The sequence below is a fragment of the Barbus barbus genome (assembly GCF_936440315.1).
Source record: "Barbus barbus genome assembly, chromosome: 20".
Lineage (NCBI taxonomy): Eukaryota > Metazoa > Chordata > Actinopteri > Cypriniformes > Cyprinidae > Barbus > Barbus barbus.
Genome location: NC_136748.1, coordinates 30656213 through 30679089, shown reverse-complemented (window position 1 = coordinate 30679089; position 22877 = coordinate 30656213). Strand labels below are relative to the sequence as shown.

General features: G+C 36.4%; 2 protein-coding genes and 1 long non-coding RNA gene across 4 annotated transcripts; 1 reads left to right on the top strand and 2 right to left on the bottom strand.

The window, feature by feature from the left end:
• The first annotated feature begins 123 nt into the window (after positions 1-123).
• LOC306886312 lies at positions 124-20404 on the top strand. The gene is made up of 5 exons (XR_013785620.1): positions 124-307; positions 10267-10408; positions 16246-17909; positions 19283-19406; positions 19906-20404. It is a non-coding gene; the product is annotated as an uncharacterized lncRNA (long non-coding RNA).
• LOC306886310 (rho GTPase-activating protein 11A-like) lies at positions 1305-14846 on the bottom strand. Of its 2 annotated transcripts, XM_079443317.1 has the most exons (12): positions 14392-14846; positions 13703-13773; positions 12604-12700; positions 12262-12518; positions 11927-12090; positions 10236-10376; positions 10028-10102; positions 8649-8822; positions 8446-8557; positions 5342-5450; positions 4260-4389; positions 1305-3179 (listed from the first exon to the last, which is right to left on the bottom strand). In XM_079443317.1, the coding sequence occupies exons 1-12, from the start codon at positions 14509-14511 to the stop codon at positions 1882-1884; spliced, it is 2748 nt and encodes a 915-aa protein (XP_079299443.1). In that variant the 5' UTR covers positions 14512-14846; the 3' UTR covers positions 1305-1881. The 2 variants fall into 2 exon arrangements, with proteins under 2 accessions (XP_079299443.1, XP_079299442.1); XM_079443316.1 differs by lacking the exon at positions 10028-10102.
• LOC306886311 (actin, alpha skeletal muscle) lies at positions 16135-21459 on the bottom strand. Its single transcript, XM_079443318.1, has 9 exons — positions 21423-21459; positions 19922-20069; positions 19701-19829; positions 19480-19590; positions 19305-19389; positions 17730-17891; positions 17463-17654; positions 17197-17378; positions 16135-16385 (listed from the first exon to the last, which is right to left on the bottom strand). Exons 2-9 carry the CDS (start codon positions 20048-20050, stop codon positions 16242-16244), a joined length of 1134 nt encoding a protein of 377 aa, XP_079299444.1. The 5' UTR covers positions 20051-20069; positions 21423-21459; the 3' UTR covers positions 16135-16241.
• Positions 21460-22877: the final 1418 nt, after the last annotated feature.

Below are 22877 nucleotides of genomic sequence, written 5' to 3'. Positions count from 1 at the left end.
GACTTAAAATATAAAACGAGAACATCGCACATCATTTATTTAAATTATTTTTTAATTTATAATGATTTAAACGACGTTTTATCAAAAGGCGTCGTGTTTTAATCGCGTCGCGGTCAGTCACGTGACATCCAAAACGCGCCAAATTTGAATGAACGCGAGCAACGGCTGCTTTAGTTTAACACCAAACTATAATTTTGCTTAAATAATATATCTTACGAGTCATATTAAGAGTTTATATGACACTTTTATTGTACTTTATTGTCCACTGAGCGCCTGGGACGTTTTTCCTCAGAAGAACGACATGAGGGTGAGTTTAAACGACGACAGAATCCGTATTTCTGTATAAAGTAATCCTTTAAAGAAGAAATAAGCTGCTATTAATTTGTTTCACTCTCTAGCAACACATCTGCTCTTGTCTGATTGATTCGGACCCATTAATTGAGCTCATAATTGTTTAGAGTTGGTGTGTTACGTCAGTTTATTCTCTTTCTGGCTACAAAACAACTGAGCACAAATATGACCATATTATCTTTTATCTCAAACTCATTTCACCCTTACAAGGGTTTGAGAAAAAGGCAGGGAAAGTACAAATAGCAAGAAATACTACTTGCACCAAGTATAAATAATATTAGATCATATTTATACTAGTCACTATAATATTTAAAGTAAGTTAGTCATCACAAAATCTGTTTTTTCATGTGTTGGTGCTGCTAATTTTCAACATTAAAATATGGGTCAAATTAACCCCTTACTAAATGGAAAATAATAATAGAACTAAATGGAAATTATTAGATTTCTCACATTTTATAATTTTTTAGTCTTTGACAAGCTAGAACAGTGGTTTTCTGTTTTATTTAATCTTTCTGTTCTTCATTGTGTGTTTTATGGCAAGGTCAGCCATAAAGGGTTTGAGGTCAGCTTAACCCCAATGCAAAAGGGATTTATTACAGATGATCTATCAGCCACTACCACAAAACTAGGTCACATATGACATTTTATGACAATATTGATCATAGGTGTTTATGCTGATAGAAGAGTTTACATTTACCCATTAACTTGAGATTTAACCTTTCTCATACATGCCAAAATATTGCATTGGTTTCCAGGAGTTTTATCAAATCAGCTTCAAACTGTAATAAACATTGAAGTCAAGTTTACTTTTGTCCCCAGCTATCTTTTTGCTGTGTATTGTTTGGCAGTAAAACCATTCAAATAGTGTGACGCAAGACCAATGAACTTTAAACTGAATCTTGGTCCTGTTGAACAAAGTGCGCCACCAAGTGGTGAAGAAAGATCTTCAAAACATCAGTTAAACATAAAGAGTTTAGTTTGACAACTTCATGTACAAAATCAGGACATAATCTTCATAAATGAGTGAAAAATAACAGTATTACAGGATAATTGCATAAGACCATAATACTGTTTAACATTACATACATTTCCTTGAGTTACACCATGAACGTTGTCTTTAAGGCCTTTCAAATGAAAAATCAAGCTTTTGCATAAAACATAAATAACAGTAAATAAGACGCTTCCCAAATCCAACGTTTCCAATCTAATTTACAAACATCCATTTTCACTCTAAATACACTCATGAACATCACTCTTCACACTTTCATGGACTCGTCTTTTCAAAAATACTAGATAATCGAGCACATTTCATAACGATGGATCTCAAATCACATTGGGTTTGCTTTTCGTGCATTAGAGTTTGACGTTCAAACCCAAGAGACCCTGAAATCCAAACCATATGCAATGTAAAAATATCACTCGCACCATTCACATGTAAAACAATCAAAGCTCACCGTAGTAAAATAAATTAAGACCCTGAATGCAAGTTCAAAAACATCTGCAGAAGAATGCGTTTAAAGTTATGGCGACTTACAGATCAATGGGTTTCATCGCTGATAGCAGCTTTCCCCCCGTAAGAGGGTTTTTGGGTGAACCTCTATAGTGACTCCTATCGTTTTCAGACATTTGAAGCAGGACAGATTTAGGATGATCATTCTTATCGGCCGAAAGCATGTCACACTTTGTCTTTGGTGCTTTATTGGTGACATCTTCCAGCGCTTTGACAGCTGGATTCTTTGAAGGAACTGGAGGTTTGGGTTTTGAGAGCGTTTGCAAACTACTTTCTAAACTTACAGCCTTTATCTGACTGGCGGCGCACCAACCCATCCTTGTGTCCTTCCGGCCTCCAATCAAAGAGTTTATTCTTCTGATGGACTGTCGGACCGGCGTGCGCTGGAACTTCAGAGGAGATCGGATTGCTTTGGCTTTGGGTGAATTGAGCGTCATCATGTTGAACTGTTTAATCTGGTCTGCAACTCTCATTCGGCGCATTTCAATGGCTCCAGGATGGTTCTGGGGCTTCTCAGCTTGATCTTGAGGACTGTCGGTCTTATCTGTTAATATAGACTCTTTGAGCTCACTCGGCAGAGACGTATTGGCATTCGTTTGCGATCTTGTTGCATACGGAGTCGATTGAACCCTACTGGAAGTGTCCAATCTGAAAGCCTCAGGACTTTGGATGTCTAAAGCGTCGATCAGTTGACTGCAGTCTCCAGTGGCATTTTTTAGGAAAGCCCTGCTTTCATTTTCAAGACAAAGAGACCCGTCAGGACTGGTCTTCACAAACCTTGTTAGTCCGCTGTCAAACAGAGCGCTGTCTATATGTAGAGGCGTCAAAGGAACGATCTCGATTTGACCGAATGTCACATTGTGATCATCTGATTCAGACATTGATTTGTGTGAGGTTTCCGAAGGCAAACCCACGTCAGAGTTTGCGCAAGGGCTGTCTTGTGGTTTGTCGTGGTTCTGCTGTTTAACGATGCTGTGAAGGTTGCTGCCAGATTCGCCGAAAGCTTGCTTGATTTTCAGAAGCGTGGGTCCAGTGTGAGAGCGTTCTTCGCTAAACAAATCCAAGGCGCTGCCGTCACTGGAGGTGCAGCAGAGGCTCTTGGGAATAACACTGCTGACCATCGCAGGTTTGCTCACGATGATTGTTGGCTCGGAGCGGTAGCTGCTCTTCAGACAGATGCTCACGGGAGTCTCAGAGAATGAATCCCGTGGGAAGGTCATGCCGATGTCAGGAGTGTCTCTGCTCCACGAGCTTCTGTTTGTAGAATCACACTGCGGGGTCAGCAGGTTATCCTCCGATTTACTGATGAACTTAGAGCCTGTAAAGCAAACGTGGACAATATAATAATATTCTCAAAGAAAACACAAAATATACACACATCTGTGTTTTTGAAAAGTCTCTGCACATCAGTGCTGCATTTATTTGATTAAACATTTTGAAATATTATAATTTAAAACAGCTGTTTTCTATGTGAATGTGTTAAACTGTAATGTATTTCTGTGATCTGCAGCTGTATTTTCAGCATCATTACTCCAGTCTTCAGTGTCACATGATCTTCAGAAATCATTATAATATACTGATTTACTGATCAACAAACATTTCTGATTATTATCAATGTTGAAAACAGTTGTGCTGCACAATATTTGTGTACATTTTAACACTACCATTCAAACAATTGGTAAAAAAAAAAGACAAATTCATATTTTTATTAATCAAGGATGCATTAAATTGATCAAAAGTGCCAGTAAAGACATTTGTAAGCAGCACAACTGTTTTTAACATTAAAAATAATCAGAAATGTTTCTTGAGCAGCAAATCAGCATATTAAATTCTAATGATATTACACAACATTACTGTTATTTATTGTATTGTTGATTAAATAAATGCATATTTGGTGAGCACAGAGGCTTCCTTTAAAAACATGAAAAAATCTTAATTATTCAAAATTTTTGACTAATAGTGTAGAGAATATAAAGTATGAGAAATCAAATAGTCAACAGCTTTAAGGTCAACATGAAAAGGCAAAAGGCAGCCCATTTTCTACTTCTGTCATCTGATGAATTTCCAAATAAAACAAGAAAATTAATTAGAAAAACAAAAGTAGACTTGAATGTAATTTTATCCATCTGCAATTAAACGGATGGTCGGAAGTGTCTGTACAAGTTCTGTCCAGCATATGTGGCCTTATGATAATGACCACACAATATCACTGGCTTATAACAGAAAATTCAAGTGGCAGCCGTTGTACATTTGCCCCACAGACTTAATGCATAACGGTATTTAACCAGGAATATTCCTGCAGGCAAAACCGCTATTTTAAGCTTAAAATTAGCCAAGTGTGAAGGACAGTTTGAGGAATGTCATAAAATCCTAAAAGCGTGTCAATAACGATACTGACCTTTGGAGGGGCTCTTGTTCAAAACAGCCGGACTGAGCTCCTTGGTGAAGTGAAACCCAGAACAGCTCTCTAGTGTCGCTAGGCGCCAACCTATGACCTTTGGCCCCAGTTGTGAATGTGTAGTGACGTTCTGTTGAAATAGAGGCAGCTGCTTTTTACTCTCAGTGGTTTGTGATTGTTTGAGTCATGTCAGTGTTGAATTAAGACAGAAGAAATACTGATAGTAAAAGGGTTTCTGGTCAATCGTCTTTTTTATTTGAGCATATATACATGCATAAAATAATGACCATGTCAGCAATGGCAAGGAAAGACCCAAAACCACAAGGATACATTTTAATTAGGAAAATAAAAACTTATAATAATATTAATATTTGTTTGTTCTAAAAACATTATTCTACAAATATTTTAGTAATATCAGGTTTGTATAAAATATATATAATTGCTCTTCTAAAGTCACAATGTTACAACATTGGACAACATGTGCAAAGTCAATGAGAACACAATGATTAGAACAAACACATCACATTACATCAATTACCTTAGTGTCATAAAATTAACAAGTGTAAAAATGTAATTTTCTTGATTGCTGAAAGCACCATTTCCAGCAGCAGCACTAAATCCATTTTAATATAAACATATTAAACATCAAGGTCAGTGATATTCCAGTTGTTGAGGTTAGCAGCCTTTCTTTTTCATAGAATGCATGAGTAAAACCCTTAAAGAATACATTAGAACAGTGTGATTACTGCATGCATGGACTGATTTTGCTATATAATTATCAGATTTTCTGCATCATTAATAGCAGCATGTACCTACATTATACTGCCACTAGATGGAGCAAGAGAAAACTGAAGAGACGAGAGTCACCCAGTACTCATGATTAATAACAAACATAACAAAAGTCCTAAATTCTGTTAACATAACTTCATAAAGTGCTATATTATTCATCCATGAATAAATATTATTATATAAAAGTTGACACCATGCATATTATAAACACGGAAATCACAGATGCATAGGAGAGAGGGGTTGATTGTTCAGTCTCTGGTGGAGGTTGACAGAGATGATATATCTGAACTTACAGACTCTCGGCTGGATTTGCCCAAACTGAAGCGCAGACGCAGAGATTTTCTCACAGGCTCTTTCTTAGCGACTCTAGGCGAGAAACAGCCCGCCTTCCCCGATTCAGCTCTGAAGAAAACACATCATAATTTAACAAAAACAGCAGTTTTGAAATGTTTCTGCAGGTCTGATGAAGGTACATTTAAGATGTTTTCAAGACCAAATAAAGAACATTTCAGGAACTGAAGGGAACACTACGTCAATATGGTCTCTAAATTTTAATGTCTTCTATTAAGAACATTTTAAAGCTTAAATGCAGCTTCCTACCAATTTCCATTACTTTTATTTTACAACAAAACCAAAAAATAACCTAGCTTAACTAATATTAATAACTTTTACTGTATGTTCTGATGACACTGCAAAAAAAAATTATGTTCTTCCTCAATATTTTTCTCGTTTCCACTGTAAATATCTAAAGATTCTTAAATCAAGACAATTACTTAAGCAAAAAAAAAAAAGACAAGACTTTTTGAGGAACTGATTAAAATGAAGTGAGTTTTAATTAAAACAAGGACAAATATCTACCAATGGCAGACCTGCCAACCTTTGAAATCTTTTTGGAGTACCACTTGTGTGATGGCAACGGGGGGGTATATATGATATATCCTGATATTTTGTGAGGAACTGCTGTGGGGCATGGACTCTTTTTGGTTTATTTTTAGGTCAGCTGCTCTCTCTCTCCCGGTCAGTGTCCTCATCTGATGTCATGTTTTTTTTTGTTGTTTTTTTTAGCTGCAAGGCATGAACACACACACACTTTTCTGTCACCGAGCACATAACTTTACTCTACTTTGCCAACTTAAATGCCTGGTGAATAGGCAAACTAGCTTGAAAATTATGTAGTGTTAGGATAACGTTATTCATGTTAGATATTTCCCAAAGGTCTGCACTCAGTTACATACGACAGCTGCATGATTCTGGATAAATTGAGAATCACGATTTTTTTTGCCTCAAACAGAGATCACGATTCTCCCACGAAACTAAATAATGTGTGACAAAATATCATTGCTGCAGTCTATTTAAAAGTGTTTAATTTGAACGAATTCTTAAACATTTAAATTAATATGTATTTATAATATATTTAGTTCATATTAAAATGATGAAAAAGTGGTTTGAATGAATGATTTAATGTCTCACTCAAATACTTCACTTGTTTCTTTACTGGATGAATCAGCGTTTTTAAACTAATCTCTTGATTCAATCACAAATACATTTTTAAGTCACTTTTCTGCACCTAGTGGCGAAACAATGCAATCGACACAAACGTTATTTGAAGCGCCAGTTAACTTTCAAAAGGTCATGACTTTTTTAAAGGTTTATTAGACACGGGCGAAGCTCTAGTGCAAATATATCAGTATTTATCCAAGTACGTGCAGTTTTTTGGACTAAAAGCCCTAATATTAGGACGCTGTTCAGTGAGTGCAGCTATATGAACACAAATAAACCGCAGCAGATCTGACTGAATATGAATGTGTGCTTTTATTCTATTCACAGTTCGTCTAGAATATCAATGCGATCACGTTGACTCCAGAGGATTAAGTTAACGCAACTCAATATTTCAACTATCCACATCCACCCCAACCCGTTTACCTTAGTTGTAAGTACCGTGTGTACTGTCCTCTTTTAAGAAATCAGACGGTGGGAGTAAAAAAGTTACGAGACCGAGCGGGATTTTTTATTTGCAGTCTCTTTTTAATGGTAGGTTACGCATTTGTCAATCATCCCACTTGCTAGATGGGGAATGAACCCAGCGCTCTGATTGGTCGAAGTGCTCTTTCTTTGCTGTTGCTTGATTGCTTTGTGCTGCACAAAGTCGTCACCAGGTTTTTGCGTGGTTTAAAGTAACAAATCATACCTGCGTACTTTGAGGTCAAAATGCGTTCCCGCTACGCAAAATGCGTACAGGTTGGCAGGTCTGCAATGGGATCGGAAAAATCTACTTAATTTTGTTCAGTTTCGCAGAAAACAAGACTTCGCATCTCCAGTAACTGTATCTTGAATTTAGGGTGTTTAGGTATTTATACTGGAAAACAAGACAAAACTACTGAGGAAGATATTCATTTTATAATTCCATGCAACAAGTAATTGCCACGATGCAATGAATTGAAGACTTTTGGCTGCAATTTAAAGCCTTAATTTGTGAAGGGTTGAATTATAACTTTAAGACCCGCATAAACCCCGAAACCATTGCCAAGTTTCACATCAATAAACAAAACCTTTAACATGCCATTACAACTAGATGTGACGAAGTTTAGTAACTTTTCAGTCCTCACCAGCAAATATATTAGTATGCGCAACAAGAAATTTCACAATATAACAAACACACTTCATGTTTAAGTAAGTCGTGACGTATTGTCAAGTATGGTGACCCATACTCGAAATTGGTGCTCTGCGTTTAACCCATCCAAGTGCACACACACAACAGTGAGTAGTGAACAAATGCGCACACACACACCGTGAACACACACCCGGAGCAGTGGGCAGCATTTATGCTGCAGCGCCCGGGGAGCAGTTGGGGGTTCGGTGTCTTGCTCAAGGGCACCTCAGTCGTGGTATTGAGGGTGGAGAGAGCGCTGGACATTCACTCCCCCCACCTACAATCCCTGCCGGCCGGGGACTCGAACCCACAACCTTTCGATTGTGAGTCCAATTCTCTAACCATTAGGCCACGACTTAAATAACTATGCTATGTGGACCGGGTTAGATTTTGTTGGCACATCAAATACAGAAATCATGCAACCAGCAGCTGAAGACGTGGTGTAAAATCTGAATCACTGCAGCTTAAAGAGGCGCAAATCCCAATCATTTTAATAAGAATCCATGCAATCAGGAATTTTGAACGAGGCCGCAAGCAGATTTTGCAATGGTTCAAGTTGGTCATGGGAATGAACTGTTGACCAACAGAAAGCTGCGTGGTTTGAAAATGACTTCTGTGTAAGCCGTGCTTCATACACCACTATACTGTTGGCAGTAGACAATGTTCCTTTTTTCCCCCACACACCTTAACAGTCAGTTAACTAATAGTCACTACAAATGCAGATGAGAATATCAATGTGTGCCGCACCTGCTCACGCTGCGGTCTCTCAGTCGTCTGCTCTTCCTCCTGGCCGAGCTGCTGGACAGTTGAGTGTTTCTGCCCACAGAAGACGAGTCCAGAGCTCCTGCTGCGCTGTGTGCTGAGAGATCACGCCAACAGATGATCATACAGAACCGCCCAAAAACACACCACACAAGAGTCCTGGAGCTACAGTATGCCATAAACCTCACCTGATCCGGGTGTAGATGCTCCTCCAAACAAAGCGTTCGGGAACAGCTCCAGGCCCAGGTTCTTCTTGATGGACCTGCGTTTCTTGTTGGAGAACCCATAAGTCTGTGCCGACTCAACAGGAAGTTTACGCTTGGAGTTCGGGGTCATGATGACAGGAGTGGCTATGGAGAAAACTGAGGAGAAAAGACTTATTTACGAACGAGAGTTATTGTTAAAAGCATTTTTTTCCACTTTATTGTTCTGTAGTTTGGAATAATTAAGATTTTTTAAAAATGTTTTCAAAAGAAGTCTCCTCTGCTCACCGAGGTTGCATTTATTTGTTAAAAAAAAAAAAAAAAAAAAAAAAGTATTATTATTAGAATTTAAAACAGCTGTTTTCTATGTGAATATGTGTTAAACTGTAATGTATTTCTGTGATCTGCAGCTGTATTTTCAGCATCATTACTGCAGTCTTCAGTGTCACATGATCTTCAGAAATCATAATAATATACTGATTTACTGCTCAACAAACATTTCTGATTATTATCAATGTTGAAAACAGTTGTGATGCACAATTTTGTGGAAACCGTGATATATTTTATTTTTCAGGATTCACAGATGAATAGAAAGTTCAAAAGAACAGCATTTATTTGAAATAGAAATGTTTTGTAACATTATAAATGCATTCACGGTCACTTTTGATCAGTTTAATGCATCCTTGAAGAAAAGCATTCATTCTGAAATATTTTCTATGTGAATATTTCTATGTTTGATTAAAGCTGTATTTTCAGCATCATTACTGCAGTCTTCAGTGTCACATGATCTTCAGAAATCATTATAATATACTGATTTACTGCTCAATTATTAATATCAATTACTGTTGGAGCAGATTCTTATCAATGTTCACATATTCACATAGAAAACAGCAGTTTTAAATTGTAATAACATTTTTACTCAAATAAATGCAGCCTTGGTGAGCAGAAGAGACTCCTTCCAAAAACACAATAAGAAGTAATTATTCCAAACTGCTGACCGTCTAAATACTCCAACTACAGATTCAACACAAAAGCCATTTTCAAAGCAAAAAGTTCAGAATGACGAAGAAAGCTTTGCGTGACCGACTGAGAATCGAGCAGAAATGATTTAAAAGTAGAGGAAACATTCTTATAAGCTCTGAAAGAGAAATATCAAGCTGTATGTTACCAACGGTGTGTCATAAGCTGAGACCCATCTACATGATGCATGAAAGCAGGCACAAACAAAGCCATCTTAAACTCAATAATAAAGAAACTTTGAAGACAGCACGTGTTCATTACATGTAGGACGTGAAGAGGAGAAACTGGCGACTGGAGTGCAGCTGATCTACATGCAGTGAAGTCTGATGAGAACATTTACCCACCTGCTCCATCAGACTGAGGGGTATTTGTTGGGGTTCTACTAGTTTTAAACCTATTCAGAGCTCCATTTACCATGTCTGGAATACAAAACAAACCCACTCAACTAATTACATGCCTTCAAAACATTATTAACCGTATCCACCTTCCTTCAAACCAGTCATGGGATGTGATTTCCCAAGGACATGTTATGACTTTAGACATGGTTCTTACCTCCTAAACTGCGTCTGTTGCTCTTCTTCAGGTCTGAGTAAGTGCTACTCTCTTCTAGAGACAAAGACGATGGAGAAAACACTCCAGCATCACAACCCAACATGGCTGGAACCTTCTCCATCAGGAACTGAGGAACCACACCTAGAAACAGCAACCCATAACAGCTCTGTGAGGTGGGTTAGCTTTAAAGAGAATTCCTCCCACTGCCATTCACTAGAAGCTGATTCAAATTGACATTTGCCAATGCATACGAAACATTTTAAAGCTTCAATTTTATTTCATAATTCATGCATCTTGAAAAAAAAAAAAAAATTATGCTGATTTGAAATAAAGGCCTAATATTACCTAATTTGATGATGCAGAGTTAAAAAATATCCCTATACAATAATAATAATAATAATAATAACAACAACAACAACAACATCAAGTACAGTTTTTCACAAAATAATAATGAAGATGTTTCAAATTATATGCATCAGCTTTAAAGTGCTTAAAATATCCAAAGCAGTCAAATGTCAAAAGTTTTAATGTTAAAAAGACATTCAAATGTAGCATTTAAAAAAATAAGTGTAAACCAGGATTAGGCATAAAATAATGTCTTCAGAATCATTCATACATGTAAAAATAAGCTGAGAATTGATCAAATGCGACCCTGGAACACAAGACCAGTCATAAGGGTCAATTTTTCGAAATTGAGATGTATGCATCATCTGAATAAATAATCTTTCCATTGATGTATGGTTTGTTATGATAGGACAATATTTGGCTGAGATACAACTATTTGAAAATCTGGAAACTGAGGGTGCAAAAAAATATAAATATTGAGAAAATCTCCTTTAAAGTTGTTCAAATGAAGTTCTTAGCAATGCATATTACTAATCAAAAATGAAGTTTTGATATATTTACGGTAGGAAATTTACTAAATATCTTCATGAAACATGATCTTTACTTAACATCTTAATATAAAGATAAATTTATTATTTTGACCCATACAATGTATTTTTGGCTTTTGCTACAAATATACCCCAGCGACTTAAGACTGGTTTTGTGCTCCAGGGTCACATGTAGTAATAGCAGTGTTTTTCTGCTGATTAAGGAAGAATGAAATACTTCTTCATCCCACAAATGCTTATCGAAAGCAAAAATGCCACAAAATGAATTGTATTTTGTGAGAAAGTGACGTGAAAGAGCAAAACAGACACTATTTTTGGAATCAGCTGCTCAAAATTAGTGAGAAACTTGGATTTCACTTAGCAGATATGATGCAGGGCTGTGATGTGTTTACATCAGTGTTTCCCAAACTAAAGTTGACAAAAAGCTATTAATCTATTAAATTGTAAAAATGTAAAATAACAAAAAATATTTCAAAACAAGAAGTTAAAATAAAACAATTGAAACTTTGTTTACCTGCATGTGACTTAATCAACATCAGAAAACCATGAAATGCGTTTAATCATGAAAATGTTGTGTGTAATTATTGAAATATCAACTTTAAATCACAGGGGACTTCAAGTAAATATTAACTATTTTATAAGGTGTTTACTTGCTAAAAAAAAAAAAGTTTGTGAATGCCTGATTTACATGATTGAATTGATTGACTACTTTATGGATTAATCAGATAATAGTCCTATCCCTAACATGCTTTAAAAACGAATGTTTTCATAATGTAATTATATGGAAGGCACACATACCCAGGTGCTGAGCGTCATCTATGAGACACTGCACAGCCGCTGCCTGATGCTTGAGTCTCTTCTCTGTGCTGCTGCTCATTTTGTCCCCGCCGTCTCCACAGTGAAAGAGATTGGGTGCAAAGATGACCGAGAGATTACTGCTGTCCATCTTATTCTCAGCACATCTGAAAGTTGCAATACACACACACAATGAGCAACACACACTTTACATGTGTTTAAACTCAAAAAAGCTTCTAAACAGCTTCTGAAAAGAACTGCTATTCAGAGGGAATCCAGTAATTAGCATAACAAGAGATTTGAGACAAAGAGAAACATTGCTGCATTTGTTGTCGTACCGCTGGGAGACGCTCTTCAGGAAACTGAAGAAGTAACGCAGTGTGTTTAAATTCCTGTCGGGCAGCACGCAGGACAGCAGGGCCGTGGCTGAGGTCCTCTCCTCTTCCGTGGGCAGCTCCTGGGCCTTCAGGAAAGCACTGTGCAGGTCTGCGGTCAGAACCGGCTCGGGAAGCTCCCGGAAAAACTGCTTCAGAAGTCCAGCCACATCCAGCGGGAGAGCAGTGGACAGACAGTCCTCACCCTGGTCCAGTTTGGCCTACAGGTTCAAAACAATACAGTCGCTGTTAAATAATCTCCACCAGTGAGAGTCTCTCCAGTGAACCGAAGCGGAGATCACTCACCCTGAGACTCCTGACCCGCACAACAGAGCCTGACTTTCTGAAGAGGCCCTCTGTGTCCAGATGCTGCATGAGGCTCGTACAAACATCTGCTATAAAGCTGACAGAGAATGAGACACATTAACTCTACATACACATGCAGGGCAAATAAATAATACAATATAAAATACAGGCCAATATTTGGAAAATACATCAAATCTAAAAATAAATAAATACAGGGAAAATATATAAAACATGAAATAAATTATATAGCAAATAAATAAAATAGGGCAAATATGAAAAATAAATATAGCACAAATAAATAGTGTAAAATAAAATAATAATAAAACGGAAATAATGGGCCAATAAATTAAATCTATAGAAAATAAAACCGAACAAAATATTAAAAATATTTTAGGGTAATATAGGGTAAATGAATAAAATTATATTATTTGCTCTATAATAAAATATAAAAATAATGTATAAAAAAAAAAAAAAATATATATATATATATATATATATATATATATATATATATATATATATATATATATATATATATATATATATATATATATATATATATATATAGGATAACTGTGTCCATATCATCAGGCAAAATATTTATATTAATTTGTTATAAATTCTTTAATTAGACAGATGTTTTGCCATGTACATTTTGCTGATTGATTGACTTTATTAATCCCAATGGGAAATTCACATGTCACCGCAATGATTTCATGTTTGTTTTTCCTATATGCCACATTCCAGGCATGGTCTTACTGCACTCCATAATGCCTGTTTCCCAAAACAGCCCGAAGACATGGTTTAACCGTACTTTATTTTAGTGCAACCTATGGCTGCGCTGCAGGACTTTGAGGATCAATCATGCACGTCTCAATCAGCTCCATTGTTTCTGGCATTTAAAGCCATTCAGACCAAAGGATCTGCTGTGGGGCGTTTACATCGTTTCACCTCCAGACATTGCAAGTAGCTGATAAATAGTGCCGTTTAGACATGCACTCAATGGTCTTTGTCTCAAATCAACCAGGGTATTCTTTCCTTGTTTTTGGTTCATTTGCATGTATTAAAAAGCATCTGTAAATGTTTGACTCAGTCTTACCAGGGTATGTCACCGTAGTCTAGCACATGACAGTGTGGCAGACTTTCAAGCGCAACCCCAAACACCCTCACCTAGAAAGACAAGAAAGATCTGTTCAGGTAATGATGGAAAAACAGCATTTCCACTTCAAATCATTCCCACACAGCTGAGCTGAACACAAATTACTCTCATAAGACCAGAATCAAACTGATTGTGTAATTAATCACATTTCCTGCTGATTTTACAGCCAATAAACAAGTCATATACACAGACCTGTTATAGAATAGGTGTTTTGTTCTGTAATGAGTTCATGCAAAAATGTTTTGTGATTTGTTTTTATCTTGGAAACACATTTTCGTGTTATTTATTGCAACAAACCACATCCACAGGAAGTTGATCAACCATTTGGTGTGACTTGATAGCTTCTGAACAGATCAATAGATGAACTTTAGCAGAAAAACATGCAACACTAATAAATATTGAGCATGAATCAAAACACAGATATAGTTCCAGGTATCTCAACTATCTAGACAGCATTTGAGGTTTTTATTAATGAAAGTGACAAATATAGAGTATTTTATGACCTGAACTTGTTGCCCTGAAATGCTGCTGTCTACATAGTAAGCTCACTAGCGTTTGAGACACCGCCTCAGATTGACCAAACAAGCAGTATTTCCATCATAAAATCAATATTTAATTGATCAACTCACCGTGTTCGCCGATGTCTGTTTGTTTCTGTTTTTATTCCAGTTTTTGATTTTTATTCCATAAACCGACCGAAGATGCTGAACGACGGCCAGACGAACCACATTTCTCTCCAAAACCTTCATTATTACGGATAAAAACTCGATATGAGAGGGGATAAGTTAAAAGGTGCTTTAGGTTTAAAAACAAGCGGAATAAATGTTCTGTTAAACACAAACTCTGATAGCTAGCTTATTTCGCTCGACGCGTTTCAATAAAAACAACCGATCAAAGTCACCAAACTCCTCTCATATTTCGCTTTCCGGCTCTGCTGCGCCTAAACATCATATTATAGAATGAAAACGCGCATTTAAAGTCTAAATATCGCCATATAACCCCAGAGTTTGTCTCTTTATTTCTCGTCTTCACAACGGCAGCTCGGAAAAACACGTTCAAATTTCGCCCTCACGCCACGTCACGCGTTCCCTGCACGCTGATTGGGTCTGGATGAGTCACGTGCGGGCTGGACACGCCCCTCCTCTGCGTGACACGCGTGATTGATGGCGCAGCAGATGCTCGTGTGTTAAAGCGACACTCCTGCGCGTTTGTTTCTGTCCTGCAACATAATATCATACATTTCTTAAAAGAGATGCCCAACAAGTCAGCACTAGTGCTGGGTGATTGTCCTTATAAGTGCCGTGTGATTCAGATGAACTGGTTCATTTGACAAAGGTTGCTACATTTTTACATAGTATTTGACCAAATCTGATAGCAATTGTTGTTTGTTTGTTTTCCGTTTTTTCTTTCTTGCTTTACTTGTACCATTTTTTTCCATTTTATTTATTTAGTTAACAGGGACATTGCACATTAATAAAACATAAATGTAACAGAATTAGCAATTTTCATCCATAGTCCCTGGACAGAATGTTACAGGTTTTTCGTGCAAGTTTATTTCATTTAGTAATTTACATGATACTTAAAGAATACCATGGTACTACCACAGTATCCTCCAGTTTCACAGACAAGGCTTAAGCCTAGTCCCGGACTACAGGGCATAACTGAAAGAAATTGTACTGACTGATCTTAAAAGTGTTGTTGTTTTGTCTCAAGATGCACATCAGTAGTGTTTTTATCTAAGGCACATTTATAAAAGTTACTTAAATGTCCTAATTTATCTATGACCTAATCCTGGCTTAATTTAAGCCCTGTCTGTAAAGCCGGGCCAATATTTCCCCTAAAATAAAATATATAATAAGTACGGAAGCCCCCCCCAAAAAAAATCTTTTTGTAGTTTCCATCATAGAATAAAAAATAAATGACTTTATATCTCACAACTGAGACTTTTCATCTTTGCTTTTTTATAGCTCAGTTTATGTCTGGCAATTATTTATTTATTTTATACTTTTATTTTTCAGAATTGCAAAAAAATAATAATAATTACATTAATCTTAATATAGGTTTTGTGAATTAATTAATTTTTAGTTTTTTTATTCAGTGGCGACAGGCTTCCATACATATTTAATAGCATGCAATGCATTATGTATATTTTTTATTTTAGGAATTATTCTGATAGTACCATGGTATTCTTTGGTGTGTGTAATGATTCAGTACCATACTATACACCATGGCTGCTTTTATCAACACTGGACCATGGCACTGACACTTTTTTGTATACCTCTGTTTATTTTATTTTATTTTTTGCATTATTTAATCTAATGCATTTTGGGTTGATGCAGTCATGCAAAAAAACATGCAAGTGATCACTCAATACACTGTTCTCTGTTATCAGTTATCTGTTTTTATTACAACATTACATGTATATACAGTAAAAGAGACGGTACAAATGTACGGCTGAGACTGAGAGATTGTTGTTGGTTTAGAAGCACTTCCTGTGGACAATGGAAGGACCGGCCTCATCGTACTCCTGCTTGGTGATCCACATCTGCTGGAAGGTGGACAGGGAAGCCAGGATGGAGCCACCGATCCAGACGGAGTACTTACGCTCAGGAGGAGCAATGATCTACAGAGAGACAAGAGAAGGTTTAGTGTCTTATACCTACAGCTCTAACATGTGACTACAGCTGCAGACAGTCTAACATGGTAAGAGCGGCTCATCATTTTTACTAAATTTTAAAGGAGATTGGTGACACTTGCAATAAGGTTCCATTAGTTAACATGAACTAAGAATGAAATACTTCTAAAGCATTTATTAATCTTAGTTCACGTTAATTTCAACATTTACTAATACACTGTAAAACGATTTTTTTTTTCTAAGTTGTAAATAAAACAAAGATTAAATTTAAAATAAATTTTGCATGTAGTGCAATGTGTTACTTGCCATTTCTTTGTAGCTAATAGTGAAATTTACTTGCCCTTTCTGAGTGAAAATTGATTCTATACAACATTTCTTTCAGTGTACATTATTCAAATCAAAAGTTGCATCTGGTAATATTGAACTTGGAACTCAAATGGAACTGAGCTGACATGAACTCAGAATGAACAAGTGCATTTGTATTATGTAACAAATGTATTGCTGTCTGTAAGTTAATGCATCAACTAACATAATAGGACCTTATTGTAAAGTGTTACCTAGAAATGTAATGTTGATTGTTTTCGATAGTTCTTATAACCTATTGAATACTTATTTGGCTTTACAAAATTAATGTCCAAAATATATATACTACATCGAAACAAAAATTGATTGGAAGTTAAAAAATATTTACATTAATGCATTTGGCATGCATTTCAAAGTATAGGTTTGATCAGTTCATGCATTCATAGGAATCGAACCCATGACCTTCTGTTTGAGTTGCATGTCTGCAGCATCTCACCTTGATCTTCATGGTGCTGGGGGCCAGAGCAGTGATCTCCTTCTGCATACGGTCAGCAATACCAGGGTACATGGTGGTACCACCGGACAAGACGTTGTTGGCGTACAGATCCTTACGGATGTCAATGTCGCACTTCATGATGCTGTTGTAGGCGGTCTCATGGATACCAGCGGACTCCATACCTGAGAGGTGAGGTGGATGTTGTGCGTTCAGTCAGCAGCAATGATCACTAATTGTCAATAAAACACCATCCAAGCGAGACTCACCAATGAAGGAAGGCTGGAAGAGGGTCTCGGGGCAGCGGAAACGCTCATTACCGATGGTGATCACCTGACCGTCGGGCAGCTCGTAGCTCTTCTCCAGAGAGGAGGAGGAGGCAGCGGTGGCCATCTCGTTCTCGAAGTCCAGAGCCACATAGCAGAGCTTCTCCTTGATGTCACGCACGATCTCACGCTCAGCTGAGGAGAGGCAAGATTCACGCGTTAGCTCGTGCTACTGTCGCACCTGTTCTCCCAGACTATACCGCCACTCACCGGTTGTCACGAAAGAGTAGCCTCTCTCAGTCAGGATCTTCATGAGATAGTCAGTCAGATCGCGACCGGCCAGATCCAGACGCATGATGGCGTGGGGCAGGGCGTAACCCTCATAGACTGGGACGTTGTGGGTCACACCGTCACCGGCGTCCAGCACGATACCTGCAGAGGACAGCGTGGGTAAATGAACAATAATCATGACAACAGCAGTCACTGATGGATCGTTCACACCTGTCAGCTGCTAATCTTGCACAATGCAGGCAGCATTTAAGTTATCGACGCGTGTAATTGTATCATAAATAATACAGCGCTAGTGATAAATACACAGCAGCCGTAGTCTAAAAACATAAAAAAACCTAAAGGACATGCAGTTTCGTAAATAATAGAGCTCCAGTGATAAATACAGTATATAACCCATGCCAAATAAACAAACAAACCCAAAGGCAAATGCAATAAGAATTTTTTTACACAATTTCATTCAATCTATAATGATTTGAAAACATCACTAAAAGATCATGTTAACCAAAACTAAAACCATAATAAAAATTTACTTGATATGAAAATAAATATATATAAACCTTATTTCATCTAGGGCTGGGCGATAAAACGGTAATGCTTATTGTCGCGATATAGGCTAACTTTCATCAATAAAACGATAACAAGAGTTAAATGATGAATGTTTGATGTAATGTTTATGCGCCAAAAGCAGAACGAAACAGCACTATTCAAAAAATCTGCCTTTAAACTTGAAAGAAATAAAGACTTGAAATTTTTCGTGATAATTATCGATATTGATATTTGACTGATATGAAAAGTTTTATTGTGATAATTATTTTTGGCCATATCGCCTAGTTTGTTGCCAAGGCAACAAGATTTACCATTTTCGTTTTGAAGAACTAAAATAGCTAAAACCTAAATTAAAATGAATAAAAACTCTATAGACATTAAAAACCTATTAAAACTGACAAAAATACTAAAAACTTCAACTGAAATGAAAATGGAAAACAAAAATAAAAACGAATTCAAAATATAAAAAAACTAATAAAAATAACAAAAAACAACTAAATTACTAAACCTTTAACTAAAATTATAATTAAATTCTAAAATTCAGAATTTTTCATAAAAAAATAATTCAAAGTATTAATAAAAACGATAAAAGTATATTATTATAATTGGTATATTATTCCAATGTTTCACAAAACCTAAATAATAATAAATAAAATTCCCCCACATATGATGCCCCTGCAGGACATCACGGGGAATTACAATCAAACATAATCTGATTTTAGCTTTTAAAGCAATAAAATATTCCAATGCAATAATAATAATAATAATAATGATTATAATTTTAGTTGGTTTAAATGTAATGGTCAAACTAGATTCTACTGGATTTAAGAAAGAAGATTCTAGCAGATTTTTTGACTAGGGAACTTTTTTCTTACAGCTAATTGCATTTATAGGATAGCATTGTTGCATTAATTACATAATTGGATGATCCAAAATATGCATTAGTGTTTTAACTATAATACTGATTTCCCTCTTTATTATATCAGAATGTGGGTTATAAGCACTGACCAGTGGTACGGCCGGAAGCGTACAGGGACAGCACAGCCTGGATGGCCACATACATGGCAGGGACGTTGAAGGTCTCAAACATGATCTGCAAGAGCAAAGCAGGCGAGTGTTATGAACCAGTCCGACTCTAAACCGGTCTAACTCTGTAAGAAACCATCAGACTCTTCATCAGTACCTGAGTCATCTTCTCCCTGTTGGCCTTGGGGTTGAGAGGGGCCTCGGTGAGCAGGGTTGGGTGCTCCTCAGGGGCCACACGCAGCTCATTGTAGAAGGTGTGGTGCCAGATCTGAACAGCACAGATGATTGTGTTAATCACAGTGTGAGATGCATGCAGTTAACAATAATTTATTATTGCATTATGCATTTAACTGTAATTTATTACTGTAAAAATCGCACCTTTTCCATATCGTCCCAGTTAGTGATGATGCCGTGCTCGATGGGGTACTTCAGAGTCAAGATACCTCTCTTGCTCTGAGCCTCATCACCTACGTAGCTGTCCTTCTGACCCATACCCACCATCACACCCTGATGGAGAGAGAAGCATGTTTAGTGACCATTCCTGTAGAGGATTTCCTCTATAAAGCCTGTGATTGTTCTGCAGATGTGTGCAGGCGCACCTGGTGACGGGGTCTGCCAACAATGGAGGGGAAGACAGCACGGGGAGCGTCATCTCCGGCAAATCCAGCCTTGACCAAGCCAGAGCCGTTATCGCACACAAGGGCGGTAGTCTCCTCGTCGTCGCACATGGTTGGTTTTCTGGTTGGTCTGTGAAGGAAACATCATGACACGGTCAGAAACACAGAGAGCAAGAACTGAAAGTACTGATAAATACGGTTTCTACACTGATTTTACATCCTGAGGCCGAGTGCATAAACCGCCTAGACTAGTCTTAAAAGTTAGTCGTCTAATTGGTTTCTTTTCTGAAGTCAGGTACATAAAAAATGGTCTGATTTGAGTTAAAAAAATAAAACAGTTTAAGACTGACTGCTATTTGGTCAAAGATTAAACTTTAGTTACTTTAAATAAAATATTAAAAAAACTTATTGCCATAAAGCTAGTTGCCAGAGTACCAAACTAACTAAAACTAAAAAATAGACACTAAAAAAAAAAAAAACTAATAAAAATAAAAAAAAAAAAAACAACAAAATGTAACAATTTTAACTAAAATGAAAACGGAGAACATAAAAAGAAAAATAATAAAAATGACAAAAGCATCAAAATGACTAAAACTAACTAAAATTAAAATGAAAACAGAAAATAAAAATGTAAACAAATTCAAAATATTACAAAAACTAATAAAAATGGCAAAAAATTCAAATGAAAACATAAAGAGTTGAATATATTTAAAAAAAATGACAAAACACATAAAAATTAATGAACTTTAACTGAAATGACAACAGAAAACATAAAAAGGAATTATAAATATGAAAAAATACAAATTACTAAAACTTTAACTGATGCTAAAATGAAAACAGAAAATATAAAAATAATTTATATTTATATTAAATCATTTACGTTAATGCATTTAGCAGATGCTTTTATCCAAACTTTAGTCAGCTAAATTTAATTACTCAAATCATTCCTGTTAGAAACTCACCTAAATCACATATTCATTCGGTAGGAATTGTCTGTAACTTAGATATTACATTAGAATTGTTAAATAATAATAGACTACAGCGATCAGCGACACGTGTTTGTTCTCCCCGCTCTGCCCATGAAGGGTTAGTGAAATCATATCTCCTCATGGCAGCTCAAGACTTCCAGCCGGATTCACTAATGCCAAAGAAAGGCTAGAGTTTATCTGGAGGACAGACGCTGTATTTAGAAGAAGTCAGTCCTCTGCTCGCAGCTGTCAGTGCATTGTGTCACACATGCTTGCCTTCATTCATGCACTGATGCTTCAAGAAAAACGCGTTTAAATCTACTGTTTACTTGCTAATCACACACGATTGTAAAATTATCTGCTCCACCAGAAAAGCAATCGTTAAAACTGTTCTCCAGCAGCAAAATCTATCTGTTACGTCTTCGCAAACCCGCCAGCTCAAACTCAAAGCTCAGACTTAAAGACCTAAAGAGATTTCAGATGCAGTAGGTTCTCCGGTTGTTGGTAGGACTCACCAAGTTGTTATCACAAGACTGATGCTTCCACTGGGACAGAGAGACAAGGTGAGGAGCCCCTTTAAATAAGACCGGCTCCCGGGGCCCGGGGCGGAGCATCGGGTTCACACAAGTCCAAATAAGTGCAGCCAAGAAAAAATAAAAAACAGAAAATAACCCTCTCCACCCATGAACCTGATCTCCGGGTGGATTGGGCCTCCCTAAAATTAAGAAAGGCTTCCTTAGAAATAGCGGCTGAGCGCCAGTCATCCACGTCATGAATCTTTAAGATGTCTGAGTTAAATCCCACATAAAATAGCATATTTGAATATTTATTATAGTTTATATTTATACCACCCAGCACTTTTTGCATATTTAATGCTATGATTATTTAAATAGCAAATTATAATGTGCATGTTTCATATATAAATATATTACTTTTTTATAAAGTATATTACAAATTATTTATTTTTTATTATTTAAAAAATATACTTTATATGTATATATATATATATATATTAAATATACTTTTTATATATAGTGTTCATCTGCTTTTCTTTGATCTTTTTCTTTCATGCAATTAAAAATATTCTTTTCATAAAGTATATTTTTTATTATATACTTTTTAAATATATATATATATTTTAAAATGTAATTAAAAATATACTTTTCATAAAATATATTAAAAAGTATATTTTTTATTGTATATACTTTTTATATTTTTATTAAAACACTATATTTAAAAAACATAGTTTTTATATAGTGTTCACCTGCTTTTATGTTATCTTTTTTCTTTTTATGTAATTAAAAAAATATATATTTTTATTTAGACGTAGTGTTCATCTGCTTTTATTTTATCTAAAACAAATACCCTTTATATTTTTTATACTACTTTTTAATCTGGTATGTTTGCTTTTTAAGTGCTTTTTTATTACTTGGATGAAAGGTTGTAGCATGCATTATCACTGTTGGAATGTGTTTTAGACAATTAGACATTCATTCATCTGTTTGTAGGGTATAATTAAGATATAATCATAATCATATAATCATGTTTTAATTTATCCTCCCAAATTTCAAATCATTCCTGCACTCCTTGCATAGATTTCTGACAAATCTTCTTCATTCTGGCTGATTTTTGCCATAGTTGTGTCAGGCTGCTGTGGGAAACGGTGGGAGATTTACTAGGCTATAGTCAGCACTCTCTTGATATAATTCTGATTATTCAGCTTTTTACAAACACAGGCTGCCTAAAGATGTCAACCAACCGTAACCAGGGTTTGTCGGCTCTCGTTTTAGCAACATCTTAGAGGCTCTTCTCTCTCTCCAGGATGAATACTGTATATGTCAATGGGCCAGTGTGCTGGCATGTGGGCTCGAACCCTAAATGTGGTTAACAGCTGAGGGGTAACGCCAGCCGGGCTCGCTCCCCCTTGCCGCGCTCCGATTGGCCGGGATGTAGTAGTAGCTGCGCTCTGA

Bases quoted from the DNA above. Each gene is read 5' to 3' on its own strand.
- LOC306886310 (XM_079443317.1), bottom strand. From the start codon at position 14,511: ATGAAGGTTTTGGAGAGAAATGTGGTTCGTCTGGCCGTCGTTCAGCAT. The intron at 12,701-13,702 runs GTAAGACTGAGT...ATTCTCTGTCAG, and splicing joins GACTACGGTGACATACCCTG to CTTTATAGCAGATGTTTGTA. The intron at 10,103-10,235 runs GTAAGAACCATG...TTTGTATTCCAG, and splicing joins CAACAGACGCAGTTTAGGAG to ACATGGTAAATGGAGCTCTG.
- LOC306886311 (XM_079443318.1), bottom strand. From the start codon at position 20,050: ATGTGCGACGACGAGGAGACTACCGCCCTTGTGTGCGATAACGGCTCT. The intron at 19,591-19,700 runs GTGCGATTTTTA...TGTGCTGTTCAG, and splicing joins ACTGGGACGATATGGAAAAG to ATCTGGCACCACACCTTCTA. The intron at 19,390-19,479 runs GTACTGATGAAG...TTGCTCTTGCAG, and splicing joins ACAGGGAGAAGATGACTCAG to ATCATGTTTGAGACCTTCAA.